Here is a 26,234-nt window from a genome sequence, read left to right as displayed (position 1 = left end):
CATGAGCATACCGCCGTCTTCTTCGTTGCCTTCCCCAACTAACGACATATTCGATCTCGCACATTTCTCTTATCCTGGTATTCCTTATTCTATCTCGTATACTTTTGATGTTCTTTCTTCACTCCTTCGATACACACGCCGAAACTATCTCACATTTCTTATATCTTCGCTTGTGTATGTAATATGTTTTAAATCTCGTTCCGGTTATGCTCAAGGAAGACTAGAATGAAAAATGTATCGAAATTCAAACAAAGCATCCTATATAATTATCCATGACATAATACATGTATAATCCCATACACTCTATAATCATAGATGATAAATGCTAATTACTGGTTCCAACCCTAATGTATGGAAGCGAAGCATGGCGTTGGCAAAATAAGGATGAAAGTAGACTGAATGCAGTCGTAATACGATCTCTCTGTGCGGCAAAACAATTTATGATAGATGTTGGAATGGATATAAGGAAAGAATGCAAGGTATAAGCATATTTAAAGGAAACAAATGAAAAAAAAGTTTTAAAATACGTTTTTAAATCATATTTTTAAATTATATTTTTTAAATCATATTTTCACATGGTGTATGGAGTGTGTGGAAGTTTTTGGTAAGGGAATGTAATTAATTATGAGTATTTTAATGTTTTAAATGTTTTAGAATTTGATAAACCCTGATGATGACAAGGTTCTTGTCGAAACCGGTTTGTTAAAGTGTACTAATAATAAAAAGTGGTTAAAACAAAGTTTTATTTATTGTTTCGGCATTAACTTTGTGGTAAGACATGTTACAATGATTAAAGAAAACACTTGTTTTTTTACCACTTGTGTTTTATTATAGACTACATGTTTCAGAAGTTAAACTTCCATCATTCAGGTCTGTATAATAACTAAAATATAAAATATAAAATTGTTCCCTTTACTTTCCCCTCTCCTTATTTATAGAACAATTTTGTATTTTATATTTCAGTTATTATACAGACCTGAATGATGGGAGTTTAACTTCTGAAACATGTAGTCTATAATAAAACTCAATTGGTAAAAAACAAGTGTTTTCTTTAATCATTGTAAAACAAAGTTGTTCAATTTTATCGAGTTTTGAAAAGTATTTTAAGTATTTTTTCAGTTAATTCATTTTGGAATCCCTGACTAGGTTCTATTTTATATAATACATTTTTCGTTGCAAGGTTATACCGTAATTTTGTAATACCCATATCTTCCTACTTGCCCAATTTCCGGGAATATCATCAAAAACGTCATAAAATTAATTTACAACATTTTGAGTGTGTCCAAATACTTGTTCACATAATCTGGATTATCTCCAATTACAGGAGTCATTTTCATATTATTTTTGACATCTCATCAAAGATGAAGAAGAATATGGAAGCCTGGGCATTTACGGGGCTGATGACCGTCATCGGCTGGTTTAAGTGATCACTTTACACACGTGTAACATTCACCAATTCTACCCATTATTGACAACCACACTACTCAAATTCTTGGAAGTTCTTTATACATGAACCAATTTAGAAACCTTGTTCTTGAATCACTAGAACTTCACTAGAGACATCTATAATATTTACATCTCACTATAATATTTACATCTCACCAATAGATGTCTAGTGAAGTTCTAGTGATTCAAGAACAAGGTTTCTAAATTGGTTCATGTATAAAGAACTTCCAAGAATTTGAGTAGTGTGGTTGTCAATAATGAGTAGAATTGGTGAATGTTACACGTGTGTAAAGTGATCACTTAAACCAGCCGATGACGGTCGTCAGCCCCGTAAATGCCCAGGCTTCCATATTCTTCTTCATCTTTGATGAGATGTCAAAAATAATATAAAATTAATAATAGAGTTTAATCTGTAATCTGTTGACACTTTCACGGCAATTATGAACTGAAAGTTAATAAGCCACGGTTTGGCGATCTAGATCAACGACAAACAAACCATTCTTGTTTACGTTTTGGTAGCACGATTATCTAATGCTAAAAACACATTCGTAACGATCTGGCCGCGATCCAAGCTGTGAGAAAATTATACCTAGGTCGAATGTATGTAGATTATCTCACGACCGGAGACTGAACAGTGAAGGTTTCGAAAACTCTTCGTTAATATATAATAGTTTGGAGGTCATTCATTCAATAGAGATTGACGCGTTTCATCTCAAACCATTCATATTTCTTATTACATATTTTTTTTAATTTACTTTCAAACATATTACATACATAAGTCATAATAAAAATATAATAAAACCCGTATCCGCACCCCAATGATGCATAGGGCACTGCGTCATATAAACGCAGTGTTATCTTGATCGTTTACACATGAAGGAAAGGTGATCAGGTACCAGTCCAGGGTAATAATATTAAATAAATATTACAGTGAAAAAATCACTTATATTTATTTTACCCCCCTTGGGAATCGAACCCGGGACCTCGGAACGGTAGCCGAGCGTGCTGACTATTACACTACGGAGGCGGACATAAGTCATAGTAATATAATATTTCCGACAAGTAATTTCCATATTATTTTTGGACATCTCATCAAAGATGAAGAATAATATGGAAGTCTGGGCATTTACGGGGCTGACATAGGTTTAAGTGATCACTTTATCCGGCAGTCCGGTTTTGAAAAATAAAAGCGACTACGACAGTTAAGCGTGATCGAGTTTACGCGCAACGTGTTCACGCACCGATCCGAAGAAAGATGGACAAAAGCACAAGCTTTCATTTTTCAAAACCGGACTGCCGGACGGTAAAATTACGGGTAGTGCACAAACGCCCTTACGTATGCAGTGCTAATTATATGATTTTCTAATGAATAAACATTTATGTGTATTTTCTAAATTTCAAATGGCGAAGAAAGTCAGCTCTAGTTTCCATAATTTCACGAACAAATAATTAATTACCTATTTTTGTATTAATTGATCGCTTCTCACAAAAACTATGAGAAAAGATTAGCATCGAATCATACATACTTCAGACCAGTTCTCAGCACATCAAATCAACAATAGTGCTACGACCAAAAACTGCAAACAAAACATCAAAGAACATTTTATTTTTTGACATCTCATCAAAATGTTGTAAATAAATTATCTGGTCAAATTATAAGCTTAAATAATAAAAATGAAAATGGTATTTTCTCACGTTTCTCATGTGTGTGATTATTATCCAGGATTCGGACCTCACATACTAATAAGAGTTTCTGCTTAGTAAAAAGCTACTTTACATCTCACCAATAGATGTCTCTAGTGAAGTTCTAGTGATTCATGAACAAGGTTTCTAAATTGGTTCATATATATAGAACTTCCAAGAATTTGAGTAGTGTGGTTGTCAATAATGGGTAGAATTGGTGAATGTTACATGTGCGTAAAGTGATCACTTAACCCAGCCTATGACGGTCGTCACTCCGTAAATGCCCAGACTTCCATATTCTTCTTCATCTTTGATGAGATGTAAAAAAATAATATGAAAATAACTCCTGTAATTGGAGATAATCCAGATTTTGTGAACAAGAATTTGGACACACTCAAAATGTTGTATCAAAGAACATCTTCTTCTTCCTGGCTCCATCCCAGCTTATCGTCTTTGTAGACTATTGGGGTCAGCGCTCCTCGTCTTCAGGTTGTAGGTCCTTCTATCATGGACAACGTCACCTAGCCCATGCCTTCGAATCATGTTATCTTTCTGCAGCATCCATGAATTCTTTGGTCTTCCTCTGGATGTCTTTCGAGGAAGATCCAGTGTGAATATTAGGATCGTCTGTGCTAAATAAAAGGTTTTTTTAATCCAACCCATTGTGAAGTCAATGATGGAGCGTCATGAGATTGATTGAATCCTTATTAAGGCAATCTCAATGGTTCAAATATGGCTGGACGTCTGTTCACGCTGATTTAATATATATATATATATATATATATATATATATATATATATATATATATATATATATATATATATATATATATATATATATATATATATATATATATATATATATATATATATATATATATATATATATATATATATATATATATATATATATATATATATATATATATATATATATATATATATATATATATATATATATATATATATATATATATATATATATATATATATATATATATATATATATATATATATATATATATATATATATATATATATATATATATATATATATATATATATATATATATATATATATATATATATATATATATATATATATATAATATATATATATATATATATATATATATATATATATATATATATATATATATATGTATATATATATATATATATATATATATATATATATATATATATGTATATATATATATATATATATATATATATATATATATATATATATATATATATATATATAGTTTTTTACAATGCATATTTAATGTCCCAAAATGAGAAATGGAAATTACTCATCGGGAATATTATATATACATATCGTTGTCATACAGGAGAAAGTGACCAAGTGCATTTTTTATAAAACCGTGATCATTGACTATTTGATATCTTACCAGCTTAATATTGCCCTGAAAAAAATCCCAAAGGATTTTAAACTTGGAAGTATAATATAGTGTTAGTGGGAAAAGAAGCAGAGGAAGACCGAGAAAAACATGGCACGGAAGTATAATATAATGTTAGTGGGAAAAGAAGCAGAGGAAGACCGAGAAGAGCATGGCACGATCAGGTGTGCCAAATACTTGAAAGTGGTCAGGTTAGGAGTCGTAACAATCGGCGGGTATGTATGAGGAGATGCATGAACGTGGAAGAGGCGAAGAATGTTTGCAAGGACAGAGTGGTGTGGCGCTCTATTCTCTCTGCCTACTCCTGCGGGGAAGCGGCGTGATGGTTAGTTAGTTAGTTTAAACTAACTGCATTTATGTTTATTTTCTTGCCAAGCAAAAGCGACTTAAATGGCCCTCCTGAACATTTTACGTTTTGTTAGTTGGTCACCTTCTCCTGTACAACTGCGATATATACTCGCATTAGTAAGTTAAATGATATGTTTAGTTTTTAGTTTTAAATGGTGCATCTCACAAGAAATACTAAGCCAAATTCGGACTCATTATTCGCTCATTTAGTCGCTCTCTCCTGTGCGACTACGATATATCGCTCACTCCTTTCAAGAACGTCACAATAAAAAAACTTGATTTTTCAGGAGAACGTTTTTAACGTTTAAAAATATAACACAATGTTTTAAAAATAAACATCAAGCCACTTATTGAACTTTTTACTGTGCAACAGATCTTTTTAGGTAAAACCTAAAGGGTTTTTCTCCATTTGAAAAATATTCAACAAAATAATTAAACAATACCTTTTCTTCAAAATGCAAAAACAACACTTTCTGCTCTGTAGCGGGTAAATATTAAGTTAAAATATGCCGCTTTTGCTGGGATATAGCAAATTTTCTGAGCATTCCGAAAACATGCACAACTAAAAATTGACGATTTTTGATTTATGACGTTCTTGAAAAGAGTGAGCGATATATGACTTATGTACCAATGTATGTATTATGTTTTGAACTAAATAAATACAAATAAAATAAGTTTTGATGAAGATTTTCAGTTTTTTTTAATGTTTTTGTGTTTTTTTTTGTTATCTCAGGTTAACGGAGGAAGTCCGGCGGACAGAGCGGGCCTGGCGGCAGGGGATTCCGTCATCAAGGTGAACAGCACGGACGTGTTCAGTCTGCGCCACAAGGAAGCCCAGGACGTCATCGTGCAGGCCGGCCAGAACTTCGACATCACCGTGCAAAGGTAGTCAGTCACTTCGCTTTATTGTAATTATTTCCTGGTTGTCACACCGCGACGCTTTGAATCCGACTAGAGACTATGTATTACAGGATTTCACCTCAAATAAGACGCGCTCGAACAAAACTTTCAAAGCAATCTAAATTGGAAGCGTTACAAATTAAATTGGACGTTTACTCACGCCTTGTAAATCAAATTGGACGTTTACTCACGCCTTTAAATCAAATTGGATGTTTACTCACGCCTTGTAAATCAAATTGGACGTTTACTCACGCCTTTAAATCAAATTGGACGTTTACGCACGCCTTACAAATCAAATTTGACGTGTAATAAATCAAGTGGACGTTTTACTTATGCCTACCAAATCAAATTGGACGTTAAACAAATAAATTGAACGTTTTATACAAGGAACTGGAAGTTATATTGTATTTTACAAAAAAGTTAGAGAATTTTAAGAACTAAATTCAATGTAGTACTCATGGTTCAAAGTAGCATTGAAAATCTTGACTGAGTACACATCGCGCGCACATACTATGACAGCGCGCCGCGCAGGCTTGCCAACTTGACGACTAATGCACTTGCTAGTCTGAAGAATAATAGTTGTGGGCAGGTAATCACACTTAGGGTATATATTAATGAAAATATATTTTTTTAATGATTTTTTAAAAATACAATTTAGCGTCCAATTTGATTTGTAAGACGTCCAATTTGGTTGTAATAATTTAATGTGAAAAACCTATAAAGTCACTTGAACTGCAGAAAAAATAATGCGCAATTTGTACTTTTTCACAAACGTAATCGAAATTTAATATCCAATAAAACATTTCAAATAAATCCAACGTAAAAATATTTATGCGCAAATTATTTTCAAAACCTTGAAACTTACATTATACCTTATCTTTTTATCAAAATGAATTTCTACGAAAAAAATATTTAAAAAATTCAACATAGTCTAAAAGATGTTATTTGAAATTCGAGCTATCAGCGCCATCTATTATTTTTCTTGGCAAGCAATTCCTCACTGTTTTAATATTCAATACATGTTTACATATTGAATATTGAACTTAATCTTTTACTGAACTGGCAGTGCACAATGGACTCCTGGTTCCAACTTTAATGTTCGAATTGTGATACAAATAATGAATTCAAGCCTGAGATAAGATCACATATCGCTCACTCCTTTCAATCACAAAGCGTCAATTTTCAATTGTGCATGTTTTCGGACTGCCCAGAAAATGTACTATATCCCAGCAAAAGAGGCATATTTTTAACTTAATATTTACCCGCTACAGGGCAGAAAGTGTTGGTTTTGCATTTTGAAGAAAAGGTATTGTTTAATTATTTTTTTAAATACACTAAATATTTTTCAAATGGAGAAAAAAACCTTAAAATATCTGTTGCACAGTAAAAAGTTCAATAAGTGGCTTGATATTTATTTTTGATACATTTTATTATATTTTTAAACTTTAAAATCGATCTCCTGAAAAATCAAGTTTTTTTATATATGACGTTGTTGAAAGGTGTGAGCAATATATTATATGTAAATAATAAAAGTAGAATTCAATCCAATAAAGCCTTAAATTCAAGCCTGTTTAATTTTGGATATATTACCCAAAAATTTTTAATGAAATTCTACCAACTGTCTTCAGTTACAATAAATTTTTTGTTTGTTTTTTAATTTTGGTTTATTATTTTTGGTACAGGGGTGGAGGCACCTGGAAGCCATCGGTCACAGCTGTGGGATCTCTTCCATCGCCTGGAAGGTCTATGAGCTCCATCTCGCCCGTGACGCAGACCTCCCTGAAGGCCAACCAGCAACCAGCGCACCACATTGGCTCCGGATACAACAGCGCCGCCAAGCCGTTCAACTATGTAAGATAATTCTCTGTAAAGTTCCCTATAATTCTCCTCCCAATTGTGCATACCATATACCACCACATCTATTGTACACCAATATCGATACAATAGCGCCGCCAAGCCGTTCAACTATGAAGGTAATTATTCTCTGTAAAGTTCCCTGTAATTGTGTTGCCTACTTTCAAATTCCGCCAGATCCATGTTAGTTAAGATTTTACAAAAAATGCAAAATTCTCCGGGTAACATTTACGTTTGAAAAATTTGTCTATCTTTAGATAAGATGTTATGAAATAGAGAATTTTCCCATTTTTTTAGAAAATAATTCACAAACACAAACCGATAATGACGTCATATTAATTTTTGACCTATCCCCGCTCTCTGATTGGCCGATATGGGTCAGAAGGCAAGTTCCTTGAATATAGCGAAATTCGAAATACAACGCTGTTTTAAAGTATTTTTGAGCAGAGTTTTCAAGTATAAAAATATTTTAAACAATAAAACCCACAATTGGCATCCCGATAGAGCATATATTTTAAAATCTTATAAAATTGTATCTGGCGAATTTTGAAAGTAGGCGACACAATTCTCATCCCAATTGTGCATACCATAGACTACCGCATCTTTGGTGTACATTGGGATACAACAGCGCCGCCAAGCCATTCAAATTAATTAAGAATAATTTAATAATAATTATCAGAAGAAGATGATATTTTGAAGAGAGAGAGAGAGAGAGAGAGAGAATCTGAAATAATGTTTTTGTGTGTTTTGTGTTTGATTATTTTTTCTTTTTCCTCAGATGAATGGTAGTAACGGCGACTCAACCGTCAAGAGCATTGTGAACAAGCAGTACAATACTCCTGTTGGCATTTACAGCGAAGAAACAATTGCCGAAACTCTGTCCGCCCAAGCAGAAGTGCTGGCTGGAGGAGTTTTAGGGTAAGATATCATTATTTAGTTATTTGATTACTGAGCGGCCAAACTATGGAATGAATAACCTCTCCTTGTAAAAAATCCACCCTTTCTAAAAACTTTTAAGAAGCGTCTGAGACATGACTATCTATCATTAGAATCCTAACTGTCCATCAAACCTCATCCCTTAGTTTTTCCCTCTGCCTCCTTCCCTAAACTCCCTTTTTCCTTTGCCTTCCTTATTATTTTTTTAGTTTTTTAATGTTCAAGTACTATCTACTCTCTGATTGCAAACAGCAATATAAGGTATCAAACGTTTAGACCAATATCACTAGTCTGTTTTTTTGCTGGTTGGAAGATATTGTTTTTTAGCAATAAGCCCGCTAACGTACTCATTTCTTTTCTGTACATGATGTAATGTTTTAACAACATTTTGAGTGTGCCCAAATACTTGTTCAGAAATCTTTCTTATTTTATATTATTTTATTTATTTATTGAACGGCTAATGCCTTTAACATAATACATATCGCTCACTCCTTTCAAGAACGTCATAAATCAAAAATCAACAATTTTCAGTTATGAATGTTTTCTGAATGCCCAGTAAATGTACTATATTCCGGCAAAAGAGGCATATTTTTCACTTAATATTTACCCGCTACAGGGCAGAAAATGTTGTTTTTGCATTTTGAAGAAAAGGTGTTGTTTAATTATTTTTTTAGATTTATGAAATATTTTTCAAATGGAGAAAAAACCTTCAGGTTTTACCTAAAAAGATCTGTTGCACAGTAAAAAGTTCAATAAGTGGCTTGATATTTATTTTTAATACATTGTGTTATATTTTTAAACTTTAAAAACGTTCTCCTGAAGAATCAAGTTTTTTGATTTATGACGTTCTTGAAAGGAGTGAGCGATATATGCAGTATCAAATATAAAAATACACTAATAAAGACACTGATAGAGAAACAAAAAGTCTTAAACGTAAAATATTAATAAAATAACAAATAGTAAGCACTGGTTAATATTGTCTTCTTCACACACTATCAGCGTGAGAGAATGAAACACAACGTTTATTCTTCTTCATCTATGTTGAGATGTCAAGTGTGATGTCAGATGTGTTGGGTTGTGGTCCCGTGGTTAGTATCGCGGACTCTTAAGTCAGAGTTTCTCGGTTTGAACCCACTCTACCACAATTTGATACCTATTTCTAATAATGAGCCGCTTAGGCTCACTGAAAAGGTACGAAATTTAAGTATTTTTGTTAATAATAAAAATACAAATATTTCTCTATGAAAAAATCAAAAAATCAAAAAAATTATATGATAAATATGAGATTTTGAGTGAGTCCAAATACTTGTTCACAAAATCTGGAATCTCCAAATACAGGAGTTATTTTAATATAATTTTTTGACACCTCATCAAAGATGAAGAAGAATATGGTGGTCTGGGCATTTACGAGGCTGAATCACTTATAATATTTATGAATATTTCATCTCACCAATAGATGTCTCTAGTGAAGTTCTATGTAGTGATTCAAGAACAATGTTTCAAAGTTGGTTCATATTTATAGAATTTGAGAAGTGTGGTTGTCAAGAATGGGTAGAATTGGTGAATGTAACACGTGTGTAAAGTGATTACTTAAACCAGACTATAACGGTTGTCAGCCCCGTAAATGCCCAGACTGCCATATTCTTCTTCATCTTTGTCAAAAAATAATATCATAAATATGCATTATATTTTGAATAATTTTGTTTCCAGTGTGAATTTCAAGAAAAACGAGAAGACCTACGATTCAGAGAAAAGTGAAGTGTTCAAGATGCTTCAGGAAGCTGATAATGACCCTGAACCAGGTAGATATTATAAAAGATATAATTTATATTTATTTTTCTATTATTATCTTCGATTTCCGCCTAGCTAGCTATGGTCAGCAAGCTGAGCTACCATACTGAAAAAAATAACTTAATACCAATTTATTTTGTTCACCTCCGTAGTGTATTGGTCAGCACGCACTACTGTACTGGAGGTCCCGGGTTCGATTCCCAAGGGGGGGTTCAAATAAATAAAAGTGATTTTATCACTCTAATGTTTATTCAATATTACCCTGGACTGGTACCTGAAGCGGAGGGCTGATCACCTTTCCTTCATGTGTAAACGATCAAGATAACACTGCATTTATATGAAGCAGTGCCCTATGCACCATTGGGTGAGGATAAGGGTTTGAAGAAGATTCAAAACTTCAACAAAAAAGTACCATTGAACGGGGCTACTTGAACTTTGATGTGTTACTTGAGCCCAGTACAAAAAAATATTTAGATCTGTATTTGGTCTACAATAATGAACGTATTGACATGATTCATTGTTTCCCTGACAGGTGACACTTATTGTCACGATATGTTCATAATTGTAGACCAAATACAGATTTAATTTTTTTTTGTACTGGGCTCAAGTAACACATCCAAGTTCAAGTAGCCCCGTTCTACGGTACCTTATAATAATAGTTAAATGTTAGATATAAGGGCGTAAAGCTGCCTCTGTAATGTAGTGATAAGCGTGTTTGGTTCGAATCCCAGGGGGGGCAAAATAAATATTGAAAAAAATGTGAGTTATTTTCATTCACATTTTTATTTAACATCACCCTGAACTGGTACAAGAAGCGCAGTACTGGATCACATTGCTTTGATGCAATTGGCGATCTGGTTAAAACTGCGTCAGTGCCTTATGCACCAATGGGTGAGGATAAGAGTTAGGAGAAGAGGGATATAATATAAGGAGGCTTCACTGTACCGGCTACCGTACTGGAGGTCCCGGGTTCGATTCCCAAGGTTTTATTTAAATAAACATTCAAATATTTATTTAATGTTATCCGGTACCTGAAGCGGAGGGCTGATCACCATTCCTTCATTTAACGATCAAAACAAATAGCACTGCGTTTATGTGATGTAGTGCCTTATGCGCCATTGGGGTGCGGATAAGGGTATGAAGATCACTGTGTTACCCAACCACAATGTTTACGATATATAAAAATACAAAAAAAATATTATGGTTTTTCACTTAAAATTAGACATTTTACAAACCAAACTGGATGCCCTACAAATCATGGACGTTTAACAAATCCAATTCGATGTTGTATTGTTTTTTTTATAAAAAAGTTTTTTATAAAAAGAATTTTATATAAAAGATTTAAAAAAAAAATTATACTCATAATTCTAATTAATAATAGGCAGTATTGAAAATATTTTCTGAAAAGTTGAGTACACATCACGCGCATAGACTATGACAGCGCGCCGTGCAAGCTTGCCAACTTGACAACTAGATATTTACACTGACGGTATATGTAGTACAAATATGAATATATTTTTTATTTAATTTTTTATAAAATATAATATAACTTCCGATTTGTTTTATAAAACGTCTAATTTTGTTTGTAAAACGTTTAACCTTTCCAGGAGTACAATAATGGGTGTCCGACTTTCACTGGGGAGTGGATTTTTTCTACATTAAATATGTATTTTTTAAAAATAAAATCTTTTAATATGAAGATAGAAATTATATAAAAATAATTTAAATAAAAAAATGAAGGTCACCATCTCTAGGTTTTGTTTTATGACAAAGTTAAATACAAATATCCACAGATGTCATTACTTTACATTAGTAGAGAAAGTCCAAAAAAAGTTTTTGAGGTATATCTACATGAGAGAGTATGGCTATTATCCTTGGCTCTACCCGACCCAGTTTCTCCAGGGTATGCTTGGCTACAATAGTTTAGAGACTAGAAGGAATGTGTATTTGATTACGCATTTTTATCGATTGTTGCGCGGTATGATCGATAATCCTGAAATTATCCGGAACATTGGTCTGTATGTTCCCGATAGTTACCTAAGACAGCGTCGGCATAGATTGTTTCACATTCCTATACACAGGATCAACCTGCCGATGGTTATGCCTGTAGGAAGAGCTACCGCTATGTTGAACAATATCACATTGGATATTGATCTGTTCCATGTGTCCGAAGGAGTTTTCCGAAGCGGGATTCTTCTACACCTTTAAGTCTTCTTGCTTACTTTTAACATATACGCCTTGAATATTGTTTGTTATGTATATATTATTTTTTGTTGAATAAATTGAAATTGAAATTAAATTGAAACACACCTTTGAGGGAAATTCGCACCGACGTTCATTTACGTCCATACTCCTGGAAAGGTTAATTTGATGTGGGAAACATGTATATTTCAATATGTTATTCATTATTTCTTGACTTAAATTGTATTTCTTATAAGTAGTTTATCTCGTACTATGAATACAATAACCATGTATAGATGCATTTTGAGTGCATGTGCATATAAACCATTAATTTGTACTAGCACTGTCTTATAAAAGTAGATATTCATAATGTTTTCATATCACTCACTCCTTTCAACAACGTCATATATCAAAAAACATGATTTTTCTAGAGATTTTAAATCGTTTCTAAAGTTTAAGAATACAATGAAATGTGTTTAAAATAAATACCAAGCCACTTATTGAACTTTTTACTGTGCAACAGATCTTTTTAAGTAAAACCTGAAGGTTTTGTCAAAAATATTTAGTGTATTTAAAAAAATAATTAAACAATACCTTTTCTTCAAAATGTAAAAACAACACTTTCTGCCCTGTAGCGGGTAAATATTAAGTTAAAAATATGCCGCTTTTGCTGGGATATAGTACACTTTCTGGGCATTCCGAAACCGTGCACAACTGAAAATTGACGATTTTTGATAAATGACGTTGTTGAAAGGAGTGAGCGATATGTTGTGATGATTAATTTGTATTTATAGAATCAAAATGACCACCTTTCATATACATTTTAAAGGTATTTTTAGTGTCATTGGTTAAATCAGTGATTTAAAGTGGATGGAGCAATTTTTAATTGATATCTCAACAAAGACGAAGACGAATACAGAAGTCTAGGTGTTTATAGGTCTTACTACTTGTCATAAACTGCTGAACTGCAAATGCTAGGATAGTCGGGTACCGTCCCTTAGAGACAAAATAAAGAGTTCAAGCATTCGCCTGAGTGTAAAAGGCATCAATAGTAAGGTAGAGGAAAGGCAATTGAGATGGTATGGGCACATAGGGCGTAGAGAACCTCAACATATTGTGAACCAGGCAATCGCCATGGATCTTCCTCGAAAGACATCTAGAGGAATACCAAAGAATTTATAGATGCTACAGAAACATAACATGATTCAAAGGCATGGCCTAGGTGACGTTGTCCATGACAGAAGAACCTACAGCCTGAGGACGAGGAGAGCTGACCCCAACAATCTACAAAGACGATAAGTCGGAATGGAGCCAGGAAAAAGGAGACAACCTGTCAGAAGCTGGTTTAAATGATCACCATATAGACGTGTACTCTTCACTGTTCTATAAACATTTCTAAATTTCTGTGATTGACTACCACACTACTCAAATTTCGAAGGTTATATTTGTGCTTTCAACCAGCCTCTGACAGGTTGTAAAAGCTCTGTAAATTCTATATTCTTCTTCATCTATGTTGAGTTATTAATATATTGTACATACGTGGAAACAAACCCATAATTTAGTGTGCAAATTCTATTGTATTTTACTTTATTTTGGGACAATAAATTAATATATGTACTAACATAAAGTTTATAAATATTTGTATTAAAAGACGTTACAATATTATTATTATAATAATATTATTATGTCAGTATATTTTACACAGCACTTCGTTTCAAAAATGCACAAAATTACAAATTTCACCAGTCAATAAATTTAATTTTTTTTTAAGTTAATTTTTTGTTGTTGCTATTGTGTTCATTTCCTCTACTGGCATAAACTGAGTCAAATGTATTTCTTACTAGCTGTACTCAGCCACACATTACTGTGGCTCGGTCTGGTTAAACAGAAAAGAAAGAAATATAATAATAAAAATATATATTATTATATTATATACCCTGGACTGGCACCTGAAGTGGATGGCTGATCACCCTTCCATCGTGTGTTAAAGATCGTGATAAAACTGCGTTTATATGATGCAGTGCCCTATGCACCATCGGGTGAGAATGAGGGTTTGAAGAAGAAGAAGTAATTTAAGTTTATACGCTCAACTTGTCTGCGTTGCTAGTTTTCCCTGACTCCTGCGCTACCATGATCTCCGGGCCGGGAGTGTTCATTTCGGTCTCCAAGTCATATCTGGACAGGTGGGCTACGATGATAGTCCCGAGGATATCGCCCATCACGTTGATAGTTGTTCGAAAGCGATCTAGTAACCAGTCGACAGCGATGATGATTGTCACGTCTTCGGCTGGCAGACCGACCGTGTCTAGCACCATCACCATGGTCACCAGCCCGGCCTGGGGTATTGCCGCTGCCCCAATACTTGCAGCCGTGGCTGTCACGCATATCGCGACAATGTTGCCAAAAGATAGCTGTATTTGTCTCAGTTGTGCGATGAAAATGGCGGCTACGGCCTCGTATAAAGCCGTACCGTCCATGTTGATGGTCGCTCCAATCGGAATCACAAACCGAGATATCCGGTAGTCTATGCCCATCTTGTCGCAACAGTCAATAGTCACCGGCATTGTCACGGAGCTGGAAGACGTGGCGAACGCAGTGATTAGCGCCTGCCCTGATCGGCCCATGTACCCGAAAGGCAGCTTCCGCGTGACGATGAAGAAAATTATGGGAAGCGTGATCAAGCCGTGGGCGAATATCCCGAAGAGCACCGTGAGAAAGTAAACGCCTAGCTGACCCGCCATCTCGGAGAAGCTCTCAGTCTCCAGGATTTTGCCCATGATAAGGAAGAACACGCCGACGGGAGACAGCCAGATGACCCAGTGTGTGATTGTCATCATGGCCTCAGACAGGGATAAGAATAACTCTTGCAGAGGTTTGCCCAGAAGTCCTAATTTCCCGATCGTAGCGCCGAGTATAATGCTGAAAGTGATCAGGCCCATGACGTTGGTGCTGTCCGTATAAACGCCTCCGATCTTGTATTCCGTCAGCCGCGTTGTAACATTATCCGGTTTGGTGAGGACGGTTTTGTACTGAGAGATCGTGGCTTGAATGAGATTCGGCGGGAACACATTTCTAACGAGATCTAGTAGAGTATCCGCCGTGAGTACATCACGATGGGAAGAACCGGAAGAAGACGTCTCGACTTTGCCGCCTGCTCCAGGTCGGATGCAGACGACCAGTACGATTCCCAGAATGACGGCTAAGACAGTGGTGGTCATTATGTACACCACAGTCCGAACGCCGATTTTCTTGCTCATGCTGAAGTCCAGAGAGCCGATGGCCGACGTCACGGACGACACAAGCAACGGAATGATCAGGCACTTGAGCATTCTGAGGAATATTTCGCCGGGGAACACGAGATACATAACATCTCGCCCGCTCCACTTTCCCATAAAGGCGCGCAGCAAACTTCCTACAATACAACCAATCACCACGCCCAGTACTGTAAGGATGGCAAGGAGATTTCTCTGCAAACATCCCAATATGCCAGGGCTTTGGTTTCTTGTCGTTTCGGGAGTCGCCGTACTCCCAGATCCTCCTGCGCCTCCTGTACTTACCGCCACTTTGGCTTCTGCCTTGCCTTTAGTCGCACCGACAGGCAAAGATGCCTGCTGCTTGCTGCTCATGTTGGCAGTCAATTAATTTCCACGGCTCTAGCTCTAAGATACAATTACATATACATATTTTTCAGTTAAAACATGTTACAATTTTAGGGTCATCCTGTGATATTTACTATTATCTTAAAATACTGTTTATCTGATAATTTACAATAGATTTTAGTATTCAAAATGATTTCAAAATAGCTGTCAAAAAATTCTTCATTTTGTTTGGTTTCTATGGTAGTTGCTATGGAATTCAAATTGGTAGCTAGGCACTTGTGTTGAATAGAATTCCACCATCGTAATAGCACGACATCATCGCACCTAAGTATAACGACATAATTCACCGCATGTTCCTCCTTGTGTTGGCTGTCCAGAGGTGCACGCGCAGTCCCCCGTGGGCGGAGGCGCCTCGGGGCTCCGCCACGTGACTGCCCCCGTCACCAGGCCCGACGCCCCCGTCAATAGCACGGGCGGCCTGCCCCCCGGGCAGAACATTTGCGAGGAGTGCGAGCGGCTCATCATGTGAGTACAACCTAACCTAACCTAGGGAAGGTCCGATACCTTGCGGGAAATCCGCTTGGCTCAGCGCAGGTGTAAACTGTGCACCTTCGAGTTTAGCTTAGACATCACAATGTTCTCTGCATTAATCTAACCATCATGTTGTGTGATAGCACTAAAAATAACCTAACCTAACCTAGTCTAACCTAACCTAAGAAGGGTCGCTTGGCACAGCGCGGGTGTAAACTGTGCACCTTCGAGTTTAGCTTAGACTATGATGTTCTCTGCGTTAATTTAACAATAATGCTGTATGAAAGTACTAAAAATAAGCTAACCTAACACATGAACAGGTCGCGGTTGGAGTCACCGTGCGGGGGAAGCTCCGATCTTCCCGTTTCTAACTTGACCTAGTAACGACTCCCGGGAGGTTTGGATGTTTGTGTTCATAATGACAAAGGACTGATCGATGACGTAGAGACCTCGCACTTTTACTCGACGGCGAGTCGAGTGAGGACGGCCAGCCCCCGGCCGGTGTCTCCGTGGCCGCCGCGGAGCGCCCCGCGCCCCCCGAGCCGCGCCAGCCACGGCACGCAGACCCCCGCGCCCGAAGAGCCTCCCGTTCCGGCGCCTGACTTCCCGGCGCCCTTCGCACCGCCGCCGCCCGCGGGGCTGTACCTCGCGCTGCCCTCCGGGGAGGTGCGGGCCGGGCCCCCGCCCTGCGCGGCGCCCGACGCGCCCCTGGGGCCCGTGCCCGACACCCCCGACTGCTCCGAGTGCGGGCAGTTCATAGTGTAAGGAGCGCACTGCGGGAATGATGAACGTGTTCGTGTAACCGTGTTGTAGTTAGCCCGCGGTCTCTAATATCTCATCTGGCATGAGTATACACTTTTCCTATTAAACTTCCCTTTATCTTCACAAAACGGCTCCCTTTGCTCATCACTTTCCAGGTCAAATTTAAACTTAAACTTAGTAGGAACTTTGAATTTTTTTTTTGGCAGTGAGAGGATGTTTCTGCCAGTCTCAAGTCTTTTTATTTTTTGTATCTTGATTTCTTAATTGAATCTGATGAAATACATTATTAAAAATTAAACACTCAGACCACTAATTGAGCTTTATTTCTAATGTGATGCACATACTTATCGTAATGATAAGTATGTGTATCACATGATATTTCCACTTATGAAAACAATCCTTGAACGCTTCTTTCATGATGTTTTTTAGCTCCTTTGCCACATTCGACTTAATCTCGGGAATCGTCTCAAATCTCCTTCTTTTCCCCACCCACCCTACTCACCTGATCTCGCTCCTTCTGACTTCTTGTTCCACAAACACAAAAGACCTTTGAAAGAAAGAAGATTTGAGACAATTTTCCCGAGATTAAGGCAAATACGACAAAGGAGCTCAAGGACATCACATAAGAAGCGTTCCAGGACTCTTTCCAAAAGTGGAAACACTGTTGGGATAAGTGTGTACGTTGGAGATGTGAATAATTGAAAGGAAACCCAGACATTTAACTTCTAAATAAAGTACATTTTGTTAATAAGTAAAACAATTAATAAAGACTTACCCATAATAAATAACCAAGTAAATTTAACTTCGAGTCTACTTTTGAAAATATACTCATTGTGATTCACTTGACATTTTTCTCTCTTTCAAAAATTTTTATTCTTATACAAATGTCAAATCGTAATAATTTTTAATAAATGTATTACTTAGTAAATACTACTTTTTCATAAAATCTACTGTGACACGTGTTTCGATGCATTCCGCATCATTTTCAAACAGAAAATGATGCAGAATGCATCGAAACACGTGTCACAGTAGATTTTAAGAAAAAGTGGTATTTACTAAGTAATACATTTATTAAAAATGGATAGATTTTACCACAATGTGACTGCCGAATCAATTAATGAAACGTAATAATTTTATTTTAATTTGAATAATTTTAATGTAATAATTTTATTTTAATTTTAATGACCTGATGATGGAATAATTTTCCAAACCGCTAGTCACAAATAAGTGTTGTAAAAAAGTAGTATTACACAAAGTAAACAATGGATGGTAAGGGGAGTTGTTTTATTACCATACCACAAAACAAAATATACATTTTGTTTTATAACATCAGCAAAGGTAGCCGACTACAAATTGAATTAGAGTATTCTCTGCATCCACTTTTTGATAGAAAATTGTAGCGCTTCATAGTTCATTAGGAGTAATACTTCAGTAATCAACATTTTCCCGGAAGAAAAGAAGATACACAAGTAATATTTATACATTTCATCCAATCGAATCATTCCCGAGAGATTTTGCCATATATAAAGTGATGTTCTGGTTTGAGGGCAGTGAGGGACTGTTGGAATGAGAATTTAGGTGAAATACATTGTTTCAGTATCAGAACGCACTAATACATTAAAACGTTGGCTTTTTAGGATGTCACCTGTACATATATAGCTGCCAAATTTACTGTTTTCCATTCATATTCAATGCATACAATGTGTCCTTGTTATGTCTAACTATCGCCTATTTTAGACATATATATATATATATATATATATATATATGTATATATATATATATATATATATATATATATATATATATATATATATATATATATATATATATATATATATATATATATATATATATATATATATATATATATATATATATATATATATATATATATATATATATATATATATATATATATATATATATATTTACCTTAATTTTGTATACTTTATACTATTTGGCTTACATTTATTTGTGTAATTTTTTTTAACCTTTCCCTTCCGGTGCTAAAATTAAAACGCGCGTCCCGGTGTTGGGTAGTCACTACACAATAAAAAATTTGCAATTTAAATTCTGAAAAATATGGACAAGCATAGGTCTACTCTTTTCGGAAGCCCAAAAGCTACTGCCAAGTACTGCTAGCCGCTAGCCCGTTAACCGCTAGCCAGAGAACATTAAGCTTTGAGCTCCTCACGTTTGCAAGACTGAGATGCGAATATAGTGTCGCGGTTCCCCACACTCTTCACGCGCTGTTTATACGCGAATTTGTTTCCGATATTCACAAAATACCTCCGATGTACCCAATAAATTCTGATTATTATTAACACTATTTTTTAAATCAATGCGTAAATATGCTATGGAGAAATACTAAAATCTTAGCCTTGTATTTATTATATTTATAGAGATATTGATGGTTATTAGAAGCAATGTTTACAAGGTACACAACACCGGGAAGGGAGGGTTAGTATCTAAATAATTCACTAACTGCTTTTTAACTATTTCTCCAACCAACCATCTTTTATTTTACAAATTTGTCTAAGAAGATAATAATGATTAAATTTGTTAACATTTAACAAACAAAAAGAGAAAACTATGACAATGTGAATTCTTGATTTCAAATACTCAAGGCGTAGTCAGGTAAGGAGTCGGAACAATCGGCGGGTATGTATGAGAAGTTGCGTGAATGTGGAAAGGGCGGAAATTGTTTAATTTTCATATAAAAACCAATTGAACTATGCATGGACTCAAATTTTTACGGGTCATAGATCATTTCGAGAATACCTCTTCCGTTTTAAAATTAGACAAAACTCTACTTGTGAATGTGATGAGATGTCATCGCAAGATGTCCCTCATTTAGTGTGGGTAGGTCCAATTTTTGAAAAAGAAATATTTAAATTGGAAACAGAATGTGCAAAAGAAGGTATGCAGTTGACGACAATTGATGAGGCAAGAAGACATAAAGATCTATCAGATTTAGTGGTGTCTTATTAAGAAAATATGACAACACAAATAAGACAAATAAATGAACTTTGTGACAAATCTTGATATAAAGTATTGAATCCATTGTGTTTATTGTATTTTTGTATGTTTTGTTTTGTTTTTAGGGATCAACGTTTTTCGTTTATTTTTAACTATATACATCCATTATCATTTTTAACCTTCCCCTCCCGGTGATATGTATTTACTACAATTTGACTTTAAAAATGAGAATATCAACATAAAATATAGTAGAAACGGGCTCAGAATTTTTGTGTTCTTCCGTAATACTTTAACGTGTTACAAAAAAGTATTATATTATTAAGTTATATTGTAATATTTGCTGCGATGGAAATAAATAAATTGAAAAAAAATTGGAGATAGAATCACCAATACACAAACGTTTCTCAGAGTATGCGTGCGTGCCGCACTTTGCATACACACGCAAACGGATTCATTCTGTTTCCGACGATCTCATTTTAGTTGCACACAAGTCATCGTTTAGGGTGGTCGTGTCGCTACCCCAGCTATGGTGGATACTTGCGATGTATTTTTTTTCTTTTTTTCGTACTTACCAGAGCTAACATAACAAAATTGATACATTTCAACTTCAACTATGGTCAATAAAAGCAACGTTTAGAAATATTAGAAATATGTTTTTAAATCACATTTTCATATGGTGTTCAAAATACATATCACCGGTGCATGCGGAAGTTTTTAGCACCATAAGGGTTAAGACATATCGCTCACTCCTTTCAAGAACGTCATAAATCAAAAATCGACACTTTTCAGTTGTGCATGTTTTCGGAATGCCCAGAAAATCTACTATATACCAGCAAAAAAGGCATATTTTTAACTTAATATTTACCCGCTACAGGGCAGAAAGTGTTGTTTTTGCATTTTTAAGAAAATGTATTATTAAGTTATTTTTTTAAAAAAACTAAATATTTTTCAAATGGAGAAAAAACGTTCAAGTTTTACCTTGAAAGATCTGTTGCACTGTTAAAAGTTCAATAAGTGGCTTGATATTTATATTTAATACATTGTATTATATTTTTAAACATTAAAAACGTTCTCCTGAAAAATCAAGTTTTTTGATTTATGACGTTCTTGAAAGGAGTGAGCGATATGTTTAGCCACCTCGTGCGTGGTATATCACGTCGGGGTCACCAATTTGGAAACCCGGTGTGTGTTATTGTGCGGGATGCCAGAGTAGGATATTTAAAGAAATGCTTACTTACTTACATAGTTTGTTTATTGATATAAAATTCTTACACTTTGATTACTATTGATATTAACTATTTTAATTTATTTAATCGATTATGGAACCTTGAATTAAATATGAAGCCAAAATATACGTCCTTTAACAATCAAGCGATGGCAGGCGATTCTCGCTGGCGCGCTCCGGTTTTCCGCTTTTGTTGAATCCGCTCGGGTTGCCAACTTGGTAGTAGCAGTAGTTCAGTGTTGTCAACTTGGTAGTAGTAGTAGCTACCCGCCTACATATGCTATAAATCCTTGTACATTATTATGTATGCCTATTGGCAGGAAGAATTTTCTAAGGCAACTGATAAATATATATTCTTTTAAAAGTCGAAAAAGTAAATGTAATAATTTTATAAATATATGTTTTCCTTACAGAGGAGTGTTTGTTCGCATCAAGGATAAGAACCTGCACGTGGAATGCTTCAAGTGCGCCACGTGCGGATCGTCCCTCAAGAATCAGGGATATTACAACCTGAACGGCAAGCTGTACTGCGACATCCACGCCAAGATGGTGGCCCGCCAGAACCCTCCGGCGCCCAACTTGGAGCCCTACACTGTGCCCCAGTAAGTACCGCGTATTCATGTATAACTACCTCATTCAAGTAAAATTTGAATACATTTCGACATCTCAACAAAGGCGAAGAAGACTGTGGAAGTCTTGCTAGTTACAGGACACATCTGTCATAGGCTGATTGACTGGGCGGGACGTATAAATACGTCAAACATAAGCAATATCTGGTACGGGTAGGACATATGAATACGTCTGGTAAATATATATTACCTACTCGGAACTTTCTCCCGACCTCAGCGAAAATAAAATCTATTCTTCTTTCTTACAAACGCTATGCCAATGTTTGCTACATAACACATAAGAACGGATGACCAATTTAGGGCGCCAAAAATATAATATCGGTTTTATTTAATATTTTGATCAGAAAATGATAAAAGATGCTTTTTTAATAATTATCTTATTTTTTTAAAAAATGCCCTATTTGGTTATTTAGGGGGGTGGATTTTCATAAATTCTAATGAAAAAAAACAATTATATAAATTTGATTCTGTATTCTACTGGTAATGTACAATAGGAATATGTTTGAATTTAATCACTTTTAATCAATTTTATACCGTCAGCACGCTCGGCTACCGTTCCGGAGGTCCCGGGTTCGATTCCCAAGGGGGGCAAAACAAATATAAGTGATTTTTTCACTGTGATATTTATTCAAAATTACCATGGACTGGTACCTGAAGCGGAGGGCTGATCACCTTTCCTTCATGTATAAACGATCAAGATAACACTGCGTTTATATGACACAGTGCCCTGTGCACCATTGGGGTGCGGATAAGGGTTTTATTATTATTATTATGTTTATTTTTAATTCGATTAAATGGCAATATCGTTTTGATGATGGTGATATATTTTTCCAACTTATTTTACGATTAGATTCACACATTTGCAGTGGAAAAATTATACACAAAATTAAATTGGAATCTGCATATACGCCAAATTTTGTTTATATACACTATGTCCACCGCTGCCATCTAGACCTATTTATAATAAACATTGATAGTATCACTGGCAAAGGAAGGATGAAAGCAGAGTGAATGCTGTTGAAATGCGCTCTCTCAGACGAATGTGTGTAAAATCATTGTATGACAGAATTAAAAACGACGATATAAGAAAGGAATGTAAGGCTGAACGAGGAATAATTGAAAAGATTAGAAAGAGCTCTTTGCGGTGGTATGGACATGTGGAGCGAATGGATAGCGAGAGAATGACTAAGAAAATATATGTGGCGAATGTGAGAGGGAAAACAGAACATGGACGACCGAAAAAGACTTGGCACGATCAGATCAATCAGAACCTAAAATCTGGCGGTGCCAAAAGTCTGCGTAATCGGAGGGCATGTATGACTAGATGTATGGATGTGAAGGAGGCTAGGAGTGTATGTCAGGACAGAAGAGTGTGGCGTTCCATCCTCTCTGCCTACCCCTGCGGGGAAACGGCGTGATTGTAGTAGTAGTAGTAGTATCACAGCCCTCTGAAATATTCTGTAGTGTTACATGTGCTGGTACATGAGCCAGACGTTGTGTTGTATATATAAGAGGATCCAGCAGTGGCACGACAGCCTCATTTTCAGATATCCTAATATTTGTAGGATAACATTTCTTTTTTGGCTCTGCTACCACTCGACATGAGGAATAAATGTTATCCCCTCTCTTTTTTGCTTCAAATCACATCGTTTAGTAACATTCTTTTGTCAACCCAAGATCCACCATAATCTAAGGCCTCTTCTGGGCTCTATGGCCTTATATTCGCAGAGGATGATGAAAAATGCCCTTTTTTTTTGTTCAATGTTTTGGAAGAAGATTGGATGTCTAATTTTACAACTTGGGCAGCAGTTCTTTTACTTGAAAAAGGGTCAGAATGAATCACCCTATGTTTCATTACAATTCTGTATGTGTCAATTTATTATATGTATGTTTCCAGAAATAAGCCATCCAGCACATTCTCGTCGGTGCTGCCATCTGCGTACAGCGTGCCGCTCCCCCCGCTCTCCAACCCCATCTACCCGTCGGCTGGCAATGGGCCATCCTCGTCCTCGCTCCTGGTAAGCCCTACACCCGACCCCGATGCCCATTCGATGTTGTCAACATGTTCCAGCAGTCTAACCACCCATTCCAGTAATATTGTGGATCTTGTTTCACCCTCTGAACCCGTATTTTGAATTAATTACTATCTTAGATTTAAGTTTTGCACTGACATTTCTTGGTGGAACTGCATTTTATAGAATGAAATAACAACTATGTCATTTTTTCCACATGAATTTGTGACTTTCCACACGAGCTGGACAAATAAAATTCATTTTATTGTTTCGGCGTTCACTTTGTGGGAAGACATGATGATATTGTAAAAGAAAAATAACTGATTTTTACCACTTGAATTTATTTTATTATGACGACTAGTTTCGGAAGCTGTGCTTCCATATTAAGTTTAGTTTATATTTACACCTAAAAATGAAAATGTCCGCCTCCGTGGTGTAATGTTCAGCGTGTTTAGCTACCGTGCTGGAGGTCCCGGGTTTGATTCCCAGGCGGGAGGTCAAATGAATTCTAGCGATTTTTTTCACGCTAATATTTATTCAATATTACCCTGGACTGGTTGGTACCTGAAGCGGAGGGCTGATCACCTTTCCTTCATGCATTAACGATAAAGATAACACTGCGTTTATTGATGCAGTGCCCTATGCACCATCGGGTGCGGATAAGGGTTTGGAAAGATGGAAGCATAGCTTCCGAAACTAGTCGTCATAATAAAATAAATTCATGTAGTAAAAAAAAAAAAAATCTTTTACAAATAAAATTTATGTGGAAAAAACTACATATTTGTTATTTTATCATATAATTACTATCTTATTTTAATTTGTTTTGTCGGATAACATAACTGAGGTGTATAGAGTCAAATGCTAATTGTTCATCTTCATAGTGGAGTGGTCACTTGTTAGTTAATGCATTAAAGACGGGAAAGGTATTTCTACCCGTTCGGTCGATTGATGCTTAAGAACGGGAAGTGTATTCTTACCTTCTGCCGGACTCATTTCGAAGTCAGAAAAAAGTCATTATTTCATGTTTTAATATGAATATTATGAACCCATTTCTTTGGTAAGGTCTAAACTATATAGTATATGTACACAATTATCAAATCCCGTCGCCAGCGGTCCGCAGGTGTAAAAAAACACCCGTCCAAATTGTGTTAATGCCACTGTTAGTCAGTTTCAGTGTTCTTTTTGTAACCCTTATCCGCAGCCAGTGGTGCAAAGGGCACTGCATTGTACAGCAGCAGTGTTATCTTGATTGTTAAATGCACAAAGGAAAGGTGATCAGCCTTGCGCTTCAAGTACCAGTCCAGCGTGATGTTAAATAAATATCAGACTGAAAAATCACTTATATTTATTTTGACCCTCTTGGGAATCGAACTCGGGACCTCCAGCATGGTAGCCTAGCGAGCTAACCACTATACTATGGAGGGGGACATTTTAAGTCACTGTTAATAACCTTAAATGTTTGCAGGATGCATTACACTTTTACAAATGTGTAATTACATTTTATGACAGTAATCAAAATTGGATTTCAATTGTAATTTTACTATTGCAACGAATGAACGCTTTGAATCAGTACACCTCACTTCTGTGCTTTCAAACTTCACCACTTCCGTAGCCTGACTCTATGCCAGTATCGAAAACCCCCTAAATCCAAAAAAATATTCTTAATTTTTCACCTTTTTATCTCTTTAACCACTTAAAATTTTGCATATATTTGTCTAAAAATCATGAATATTGAAAACTTAACCTTTTAAATGCCGGGTAGGCAGGCCTGGCACGCCGCAAATGGTTATCCCAAGAGATATCTCTTCATGTCAAGTCTTACTTCAACTACTACTACTGCTACCATTGCACTGTTTATCTGAAAGTGTAGACAGAGAGGATGGAACACCAGGATCGACTGTTCTATGGCACAATCTTAGCTTCCTTTCTTC

General features: G+C 35.7%; 2 protein-coding genes across 13 annotated transcripts in view; one reads left to right on the top strand and one right to left on the bottom strand.

Annotated features, from left to right (window-relative positions):
• Zasp52 (Z band alternatively spliced PDZ-motif protein 52) overlaps window positions 1-26,234 on the top strand; it is a 110,595-nt gene that overhangs the window by 58,991 nt on the left and 25,370 nt on the right. For 9 of the 12 annotated variants that reach the window (XM_088267634.1, XM_088267642.1, XM_088267632.1 and 6 more), the window contains 7 exons: window positions 5,635-5,786; window positions 7,484-7,652; window positions 8,434-8,573; window positions 10,302-10,393; window positions 16,540-16,687; window positions 22,076-22,264; window positions 24,189-24,309. In XM_088267634.1, coding sequence (XP_088123760.1) covers window positions 5,635-5,786; window positions 7,484-7,652; window positions 8,434-8,573; window positions 10,302-10,393; window positions 16,540-16,687; window positions 22,076-22,264; window positions 24,189-24,309 — 1,011 coding nt within the window. Of the gene's footprint in view, window positions 1-5,634; window positions 5,787-7,483; window positions 7,653-8,433; window positions 8,574-10,301; window positions 10,395-16,531; window positions 16,688-22,075; window positions 22,265-24,188; window positions 24,310-26,234 lie in introns of all 12 variants that reach the window. The other 3 variants (XM_088267630.1, XM_088267641.1, XM_088267638.1) reach the window with 1 other exon arrangement.
• Window positions 14,507-16,318, bottom strand: LOC148304861 (excitatory amino acid transporter 3-like). Its single transcript, XM_088267643.1, has one exon. It carries the CDS (start codon window positions 16,187-16,189, stop codon window positions 14,642-14,644), a length of 1,548 nt encoding a protein of 515 aa, XP_088123769.1. The 5' UTR covers window positions 16,190-16,318; the 3' UTR covers window positions 14,507-14,641.

This window comes from Brachycentrus maculatus, unplaced genomic scaffold (genome assembly GCF_059751285.1).
Source record: "Brachycentrus maculatus isolate JH-2025_06_01 unplaced genomic scaffold, ASM5975128v1 h1tg000301l, whole genome shotgun sequence".
Classification (NCBI taxonomy): Eukaryota; Metazoa; Arthropoda; class Insecta; order Trichoptera; family Brachycentridae; genus Brachycentrus; species Brachycentrus maculatus.
The sequence above is the reverse complement of the archived record's forward strand: the minus strand, read 5'-3'. Positions and strand labels throughout refer to the sequence as shown.